Below are 10136 nucleotides of genomic sequence, written 5' to 3' on the forward strand. Positions count from 1 at the left end.
CCCTTCCCTCCCCCTTTCCCAGGCAGAGGGGAAAAGCAGAAAGCATATCCTATTTCATGCCTCTGGCATGTGGAAATAAGAACATTATTTTATAATAATCTTATTATTAAAGATCAGATGATGATGGCTGATGACGAGGCGCCGTTCGGAGGAGCCCCGTCAGTGGGCTCATTGTCGGTGCCAGCAGCTCTGCCCGGGCTGCTGAAGGCAGCCTTTCTCAGGCAGCCCCACGCTGCCTGGCCGGCTGGTCTCGCGGTCCCTCGCTGGGGTCTCCGGAGGGGCAGCGTGGGGTCACAGCAGGGCCACAGGCTCAACATTTGTCTAATAGCAACCGCAGCCTCGACTGGAAAACACAAAGGGCATGGTTGTGGGTTTTTTTGAAATGCTAGAGCTGCTTTCCTCTGTGTGACAGAAAGCAGATCCCCTCTCCCCTTCTTTCCTTGTGGTTTTGATTTTTTTTCCTCCATTTGCCTAGTTTTAAAAATCAAATCCCCTGCTCACAGGTAGCTTTATCTTAGATGGCCATTTTTTCACATCAGTGAAGATACCAAACACAACTGCCCCCTCCACGATGGACACATTATTGGCATCAGGCTTAAGGTTTTGAGCTTTTAAAAGCCATTTTGAGGGCTTTATAAAGGCTCTTAAGCTTTTTTCAGCTTTATAAAGGCCACCTGGGAGGGAGCTCACCCCACAATACAAAGACAGTGGGTTGCTAACAGACAGACCTGCCCTCCCAACAGATGCCTTTTCTAGAGCTGCACTTGGAGATTCTGCTACCTACGAAGCAAGTGTAGGAGATAGATCCACTCCTGTGGCCTCACCAATAGCACAGACCACTTAGCATCCTCCTTGGCATTTAGCACCACGACCTCAAAGTCTGTGCAGAGCCCTTGTAGATAATAATTGGGAATTGTCGACTAATCATCAACTTCAGTGTGCCAACACACAGAGCTCAGGGGGGTCCCAAACATGCAACCCTTCAAGCTGGGCTGTCATCACTTTTAGCAGCACGGGGAAGTTTCATGCAGCCATAGGCGGTTCTGGGATCAGTATCTCAGTATAATCAGTCCATGCTTAGCTCCACCATGCAGAAGGTTTTGCGTGGCTATATGGGATGTTAATTTTTGAGCTCTCTTTCAACAAAGCTCCCTCCTATTGCAGCAGTTAAGCAGAGTAGCACCTCAGGTACGCTGAAATGAGAGTAGGGGTGTAGTTAACCCAACCTCAGGTGTTGTACAGAAAAAAGGGATTTGTCCTCTTGTCACTGATATGCCCAGAGATAATGTACCTGCTCTGCTGTGCTCTCGGGGGTTGTGTGTTTTGCCCTGAGTTAAATACCGTGCTACAGCTCAGTTGCCATCCTGCTGGTCACTGCTGGGATGGAACAGCATTGCAGTAGCAATCAGCTTTCATTTGGAATTAAAAATACAAATATGTTGCCTATGTAAACTGAAAAAAAAAAATAGAGAGAGACTGAGTGTGTACATGTCTGCTAAAGATAATAACTTTCTGAGAGCCACACCTGGTAGTGATGTGTCAAGGGTAATACCTTGGTCATCAGAGAACCTTAACTGCAAAGCTCCTTGTGGCACAAAATATACCAGATGGTAGGTATTGCCTCTTCCATAATCATCAGGAAAAGCGGACCAGCAGCCCTACACACTGGGGAAGAGTCTCCAAGGGGAGGGGTGGGGAAGTACCTAATTTTAGAGTAAACAAACAGAGCCTTGCCTTGAGAACTGCATGGATACAGGAGCCCAGGGAAAGGAAGCCCACATCTCTGCTGGTGCTGCAGTCATGCCCCGCATGCCAGGGCATGCCGGTGGAGACCGGCGTTCATGCAATGCCTGGAAACTGAGCTACGGGAAGGCTTTGGAGAGTCTTATTGCTCTTTCGGCACTCACAGCACTGAAATATGAATGTGTTACAAAGAAGAAATGAAATCAATCCAAATCCATGTCAGGAGATGATTTTATAGGGCTCCCATTGTGTCTGAACTTATCAAGCAAAGCCTTCATTTCCAATCCGATCCAAAAGTCACTGAAGCCAAGCACAGCCTGTTCACTGCTTCAGGAGACTTTGGAGCAGGCCCTTTCTGAACCACGGAGGGAACACATTTTGGAAAGGAAAAGTACATTATGTTAATTGTGCAAAATATTTTCAGCATCCCTTAGAAACGGGCACATTTACCTGCAAGCTGACAAAGAGCATTTTAGGTAATAGTTAAAATTTGAAAGAGATTTCATTACAAATTGAATCATTCCTGCAATAGCAGAGCAGTTTTGTCTCTTCATTTCTCCTCAAACATTTTGTGCTGCACTCATTTGTACTCATTATTTTTGCAAAATTAACCACCAGGTCAACTTTCAGCAGGAATCATGGGTGAGAAATTCAGGAGGGAAAGGTGAAGCTGGAAGAAAATGAAGGGCCTTTCCCCAGTAAAGAGTTGAATTTTAGTTTTGATACAACAGCACTCAGATAAAAACCACAAATTAAAGACAACTAGCACGAAAGGACTTAGACACTGAAATGAGGCAGAGATGGTTCATTTCAAGCAACTCTGAGCAGTCGGAGCACTTTTGCAGCATCTCTCCCCTGCTGTGACCGACGTCTACTGAGGCCAAGAGCGATGGCCGCTGGGGTCACGCACCCAGCCCGGCTGCCGGCCGAGCACAACGCACCTCGGGCCACCCCTCGGGTGCCAGCCGAAGGACGGGGCCACGCACACCCGCAGCAGCGGGAGGTGGCTGTCGCGGACCGGCTGGCACAGCCCTAACTCTGCCAGCCCCGGCGGCGTGTTGACATGAAAACAGGGGAACAAAGTGGGTAAACATGCCCGTTTCAGCTGGTCTGCCTTCATCTGCAGCTCGGCGTGCCCTTTCTCCAGGGGAAACCTCTGCTTGCCCATGTCAGAATAGAATAGAATAGAATCGAATCATTAAGTTTGGAAAAGACCTCTAAGATCATCGAGTCCAACACCACCATGCCCACTAAACCATGTCCTGAAGTGCCATGTCTACGTGTTTTTTGAACACCTCCAGGGATGGTGACTCCACCGCTTCCCCGGGCAGCCTGTTCCAATGCCTGACAACCCTTTCCTGATGCATCATGGAAATCCTGGCAGCTGGAGGGGAGCAGAGTGTTTTCAGTGGTGGTGGGTGGACAGCAGGGAGGACAAGCAGGTTCACCTCACAGAAATGCTAGGCAGGGCTAAGCCTACATGGGTTTTGCTCTGAAGCTTTTTCTTAAACAAAGGGAGACCAAACCAACCTCACAGTTCTGCATAGCAGCACCCCATTGTATGCAGATTTCCTGTGGGAAATCTATTATGCTCCTCCCTGCAGATTTCAGCAGTGTGGAGGGAAAAAAAAAAAAAGAATTTTTAGATACTGTCCATCCTACTAGGATTGCTGCCCCGGACACCTTCCCCCTTGCCTCCCATGAGATGGCTGCACATCCTGAACAGGCCCCAGACAGCTTTGTTCTCACACGAGCACCTGAAGCCATGTGTGACCACTGCTGAAGAGCATCAGCAACCTGCTCCCTGCTGAGCCCACCTCTCCCAGCGCCTTCGTGCCCGATTTAATGCCTGAAGCGTTCTCTAACAAGGACATCGCGGTAGGACAAAGATAGGAGCAAGCAGAGCCAACAGCCTGGGGAACAGCAGCAATGTGGGGTGCTCATCAGACCAGTATACCACCACAAGCACTTCAACAGTGTGGCTTTTCCAGGCAGGATTGTAGAAAAAAATCTTGCCTTCCAGCTGATATCATTTTGCCAGCAAACCTCCCGGTCTGCAGACAGAGCTGCTTTCTGGGAAGGTGCAGCGCCCGGTTTTGCCCATATCATGGAGAAGGTGGCATAACTACAAGAGAAGAAAAAAAAAAAGCTTTTTCAGCATCACGTTGCCCATGGGTGATGGAGGCAGTGACACAGCTGTGCTCACGAGGCAAGAACAGCAGCAGCTTCTACCTGTGCAGAGGCCCCAGTCTTGAACTGATCCCAACCCGTAACTCAACACAGGAGTTGTTGAGTTTCAAATGGTCCCTTCCTTAAGGAAAGGCCATTGTTACTGTGTAGTAGCTGTCAGTAGCCTATGCCAAGCAACTGGTTGCATTCTATTTCTCAGTGGAAACACGCCGGTAAGCCTGTGTTAACCCAACAGCTACTGTAGCAGCATGACCAAAGACTGGGTTTTTTTAGGCTTCCATACAGCCCTTCCAAAAAATCATCGCTGCTGGGCAGGTTGGGGGTGGGGGGTGGTGTCAAGCCAACAAACATGCAAAATCAAAGCCTAACAGGGAGACAAATTCTCTACCCTGATACTCTGCTCCTTTCCAATGCCATTACACCATCTTCGCAGGACCAAAAGGAGACTCAGAATAAAAAAGCTGCATGGAACCCCGTGGGGAAGGGCTGGCTCCGGAGGCCTTTCCTCCCTCCGGCTGCAGCAGATCCTGGGGAGAAACCTTCAGGCTTGACATTCAGTGGCCCTCCAGCTGCCTCGGCGCTGGTCCCCACCTCCTGCTGGGGCTGTTTTGGTCAGAGCCCTTCTCTTTCCTCACCCTGTTGTGGCAGGAAAGTTCAAGGTGTCCTGGCAGCAGGCAGCTCCTTTGCTCCACCCTCTGCCCTGCACACCGGCTCTCTGAGCTCATCGAGGGTTTGCTGGACCAGAGCTGCCAGCGACAGCGATCTGATTGATCTGTGCTGCTCCTCCGGTGGGAGCTGGACCCCTGGCATGAGGCACTTCACCCACGAGCCCCGGGTAGCCTTCACTGTGCTCTTCTTCACCATCGTGCTCTGGTATTCCTGCTTGGCAGGTATTTTTTTTTCTTTTATGCTCCAGTTTCTGTACCCTGCCTTTTCCCCCCACTCCTCTCAATACTTAAGTATATTGCCCAGTGACAGTAATTAGTTCTTTAAAAACAAGGTGGGCTCCTTTGTCTCATCTAAAAAGTCTAAAGAGCTGGAATTGATTAATGCTAATGAGAATTACTTGATGTGATTGATCACAGCATCTTTCTGAAAAGGTGTGCATTTGCCAGCTATTTACAGATCCACTGTAAATGTGACTGAGCTGCAGGTTGATCCTCTGAATAGCAAGAAGATAGGGGACCACAGTTACATGGCCCTCATGTGCTTGCCAAGGCAAGGGACCATTTGAAATACCATCCAAGAGGCTCACTGTAATCCGGTTTAGATCTTATTAGGGGCTTTTTGCAGGAAATCTGGCTTTGGTGCCCCCTTAATTGGAGAAGTTGCCTAAAAACAGAACGTAAATGAGACCTGTGAGCTGCTCTTTTCCCATCAGGCTACTGCCTGCATTTGTATATCAGCACCACTTGAGACCTGCCAGATGTTTAAAGATGGGTTAGTTTTGACAGCCTGTCCTTTGGGCTGCAAAGTCTATAAACATGAACCAACGCTCTGTATTCTGCAGTGCTTTCTTCCACAGGTCATACAGAGTTTATAATGATTCTTCCCAGTGCTCCCGTGAGGTACTTATTAACCCAGAAAACAAATTATGGGCTTGGCCAAGGTCATTCAGCAAGCCCTAGCAGAGTCAGAAAGAGGAATGGGGAGAACTCAGACCCTTCCCTGGAGCAGGCTGCCCAGGGACCTGCTGCGTGTCAGCAGCTGTAAGGAAAGCTCTGGTCTTGCTGATGGTCAGCCAGCTCAAAATGCAAAGCTGGGCAACAGCGGGTGACCCTAGGGGGAACATCTCCTGCAGGACAACCTCAGTTTATTTGCTGTTACTTGGAAAATACCAAACACAAAGCAAAGTTTTGGTCAAAGGTCTTGTTCTGTGTTGTTTTCCTTAGCTGAAACTAAACCTGAGCCATTATTTTGAAGTCTTCAGTGAAATCAAGCTGGAACTCTGTCACACTCCAAATTATCAGTGCAGAGTGATGGTTTGACTGGAAATAGTTCTCTCACAGCTTCTGCCTGGTCTGTGCACCAGCAGCGTGTTAAAGCCCCTCCATCTGCATGCAGCAGGAGCCCTTACTCCTGTAGCCTCTCTGGGCTGTTTTTCATCTATCTCTGCAGGGGACCATTTCAGCATGAGATACTTCACCTGGCTGAACTTGAACTGTACTGCTCATAGTGGCCCAGGAGAAGTATTTCTTTGACTCCCTTCCTTCTGCAGCAGGGGACAGGCTGCTGTTAATGCACAGGGACCACGACAACCTGCATTTTTCCCATGCAGGCATCCTGCAGCTGTCCTTGCATCTGATCCTGTGACGCTGCGAGGTGCATGCTGAAGCTGAGGGGCAAAAGGGGGTTTTAGGAAGACTGAGGAGGCTTTGACCTGTGACACCATGTACAGATTTGGAGGGCTGGAGATCAGCCACAGAGCTGTGCCAGTGTGCATGTGTGCTCTGATTCTGGGTAGGAAGCAGGATAGAGACAAAACCTTCGTTGAAGCCCCTGTCCCTCTCCCTCCCTTACTTATTTCTGTATGTTGTATTTTCCAACCTGAGCTGGTTATTGTGCTGGCCTGAACTGGAGCCCAGCCAGGACAGTTTCAGACACAGCTGCACCCGAACTGCAGCAAATCCAAAGCTTCCCGCTGAGGCTGTGGTGGATCTGCCCAGGCTCTGCACGGATGGGCTCAGCCCTCAGCTCTGCCAGGCTCCTTCGCACCCTGGAGTTACTGGGATTTTTTCTAAGGGCAAAAGAAGGTAGATGTACGGCTCACTGGCCATAGATCTCCCCATGCCACTGACCGCTCGCTCTCATTTCAGTCCTTGCTTGTTCTGCCCCTGCAGCTTGGGAAAGGACAGTGGTTAATTTGAGCTCTGAGCGAATGGCTCGCCCAGGGTCATACCTTTACCAAGGTAAAGGGATTCAACTGCTCCGTAGGGCTGATGCTAGGGCAGGTCTCTCTAGAGCCTGTGTTGACAGTGGTGGGATGAGAAAACATACCTTGACGCAGCAATGTTTAGGGGCAGGAACTTACTTTCTCCAAGTTGATTCCATCCTACAGACCTCTGCAAGGCTAATGGCTTTCAGATTTTCACGCTTGATGCCTGGTATTGCTTTTCTAATCCGACTTGCCTTTTCTCCTGTGCTTTCCTTCTGGCAGCAGCTGAAGATGTCTCCAATGTTTCAACAAGCTCCATGCTCACAACTGAGTACGAAGCACCATGTCTTAGTAAGTCTTCATAAATAGTTACTACCATGATAAAGCCGGGTGAGGAGACTACACAGGTGACTGAGAGGCTGTCCTGGAAAAGGACTTATCTGTTGTCAGGGCTTCCATTGTAGGTGAAACTCTAGGATGCACTTCTAAGACTCCTCCATTGGCATGCCCAGTATATCATCTTAGGTACATTCAGATAGACTCATAGCTTTGAACAGACTAATTCATAGCTAATTCAATTTGTGCATCCTAAAGCTCTCTGCCAGTCTGCCTGCCTGTAGGCACAGTGTGGATTCCCAAGAGAGCCTCTTTCCCTCGCCCTCCCAGGTCTTCCCCAAACAGCCAGTCCCAGGCAACCTGAGATGCCACCAATCCTCCCAGAGTCATCCTCCATCCCAAATGTCAAACATCCCCACAGTCCTGCACTTCCCAAATTATAGCGCATGTACCAATAGAGGTATGCTACTTCAAAGCATGGCATAGGGAGCAGCCATCCCTCTCCCTTTTCTAGGCACATACAAAACACATCTCTCTTGTTGGGAAGAGCTGCTTTCTACAGCGCAGGACAATTGTACACTGTGCACTGAAGGCCAATGCACAGGAACACGGTCCTGCCGGACACTTGTGAATGAGAGCAGCTGAGCAGCACGAGCACTTGCTTTTTCCCTGGAAATGTGCAAGAGGCTGGCTGCCCTGCACCAAGCTCGGGAGGCACTCACTTTTCACAGCTGACAAGCTTCGTGCACGTCAACACGCAACGCATGTAGCTGCGAGGTGGTTTTGGCTGCCTCAGCTCTCCTGAGTGCTGGGGTTTCACGCTCAGCTTCTATTCCAGCCCAAGGGCTTGAGATACCATGGTCCTCCAGGCTCCCTTTGATATTTCCACATTACCAGCCAGGATGCAGACACAGAGCTGCGTATCTTCACCGTGCCCTCGTAATGGAAAAAGTTTGGCAGATACCTTTAAACAACAGCACAAATGAAACAACTAATGACGTATTCCTTAACTGACTTTAGGAAATTGGACTGATTTACACACAAAAAAAGATGCAAAAGTGCAAGAAAAAAATACATGGAATTGTTAAAAATTATTTCATTTTTAAACACGTAAAACAGGGATTCTCCAACGGTGGTGTGTTTTACAGTTGTTACATGCAAGTCAGTTAATGGCCCAGCAGAGAGCAGCCACTGCTTCTATTGTGGGCAGAATTATTGGATACCTAAACTATTGGAGGCCCTGCTGAAGGTGTCTCTGGTAGAGACCCTCTTACTCTTTCACATGAAGATTTCTCTACCCCGGGTTTATTTTTAATTTTAACTAGCTACTTCTATCATACTCCATTCCTAAAACTGACTGAGGAAATGCCAAGTAGGTGTTTTAAAAGATTTCCGTAATGGTGGGCACAGTGGTAAGAGGAGCAGCTCAGGTGTTTGGCCAGACAGGGATGACCGAGTCTTGAAGACATACAGATGAAACTGAATATTGCCATCCCCCAGGTTCAGGGCCAGGCTTAGGAGAAAGCTGCCAAGGCAGACTGACACGCCACAGGGCAGACAGTGAAGTCACTTGGTCTCTCACCAGCTCATTTCATTTCTTCGGCACCAGACGTGAACTTCTGCACGCAAGCGGCCATGTGCTGCCCGACGGGCATGGATGATTATGGATGGATCACAGCAGCCGTCGGCTGGAGCCTCTGGTTTCTGACTCTCATCCTGCTCTGCGTGGACAAGGTCATGAAACTCCGGCCTGATGAACCCAAATATTTGGTGGCCTGAAGCAGGGCAAGTCAGCAAGCAGCAGCACCCGGGAGCAGCGAGGTGCAAACAGACTGACTAAGCATTTAAAGCACTTCCTAAGAAACTAAAAAGAAAGGGAATGTACCTTCAGCCAAAAAATGCCAGATCTAAGTGGGGCAGCTGCTGGGGCTTCATCCTCCCCGGCAGGTCAGAGCTGCCCGCCGAGGTGTGGAGCTGGCAAGTCCCAGCAAACCACCACATATGTCCCACAGTGCACAGAAAACCTTTTCCCGGAGCCCTTTCACACTTGCCGCGAGTGCGCTGGCAGCAATGAGACGCTGAAGGACCAGTTATCAGTCTACGGCACATTACCTTAAGACAATCCAGTATATAACCTTTGACTTTGAAACAGAAAGTGGGCAAATAAAGCTGTTTTCTGGAGGATCAATGTTACCAGACCCATTGCTAAGCTATAGGCCAGGTTACATCAGTAAGCAGATGTAACTCATTGATTGCACTGAGTCCTTCTCACTCACTGAACTGCAGTGTTTCAAAGTCTATTAACTGATACCAGTGAAAACTCTGTTATGAAAACTTAAGGATTGTTTGGGCTGGTTTGAAATTAAACCTAGTTTTTCCACCGCAGTTTATATGTGAACTGTTTACTAGGAAATGAACGTTGGTTGCATTTATTCAGCTTGCACTTGCCCATGTAACTAAGCCAAGCTGAACCGTGGCAAGCAGGCTGAAACCAGCATATCCAATTCATGCACGAAACTGCTCCTATTTATGCAAGATGATAATAAATACTCTTATTGATGGAAAGATTCTCACTGACTGGTTTATATTGATAAAGCTTATATTGGCAAAGAATTACCCAACCCAAATTGTTAGAAACATGATTCTAACGAAATATTCACACAGGAGGGTTTGCCTCACTGCATTCCTGAAGGGCAAAGGGGTCCAGGAGGGATGGACATTCTTTAAAAAGGAAATCTTAATGGCTCAGGACCAGGCTATTCCCATGTGCCGCAAGTCAAACCGCCAAGGAAAACGACCGGCCTGGCTGAATGGGGAGCTTTTGCTAGGACTTAAGAAAAAAAGGAGAGTTTATAATCTCTGGAGGAAAGGGCGGGCAACTTGGGAGGAGTACAGGGATCTCGTTAGATCATACAGAGAGAAAATTAGAAAGGCGAAAGCTCAGCTAGAACTAAATCTGGCCACTATCGTAAGGGACAACAAAAAATGTTTT

At 48.5% G+C, this 10136-nt stretch overlaps 1 protein-coding gene across 2 annotated transcripts; it reads left to right on the forward strand.

Moving 5' to 3' along the window:
* Positions 1-4488: 4488 nt before the first annotated feature.
* Positions 4489-9793, forward strand: TMEM213 (transmembrane protein 213). Of its 2 annotated transcripts, none has more exons than XM_052790823.1 (3): positions 4489-4823; positions 7094-7159; positions 8754-9793. In XM_052790823.1, exons 1-3 carry the CDS (start codon positions 4742-4744, stop codon positions 8921-8923), a joined length of 318 nt encoding a protein of 105 aa, XP_052646783.1. In that variant the 5' UTR covers positions 4489-4741; the 3' UTR covers positions 8924-9793. The 2 variants fall into 2 exon arrangements, with proteins under 2 accessions (XP_052646783.1, XP_052646782.1); XM_052790822.1 differs by having other exon boundaries at positions 4530-4823; positions 7091-7159.
* Positions 9794-10136: the final 343 nt, after the last annotated feature.

Source organism: Harpia harpyja, chromosome 6 (genome assembly GCF_026419915.1).
Source record: "Harpia harpyja isolate bHarHar1 chromosome 6, bHarHar1 primary haplotype, whole genome shotgun sequence".
Lineage (NCBI taxonomy): Eukaryota > Metazoa > Chordata > Aves > Accipitriformes > Accipitridae > Harpia > Harpia harpyja.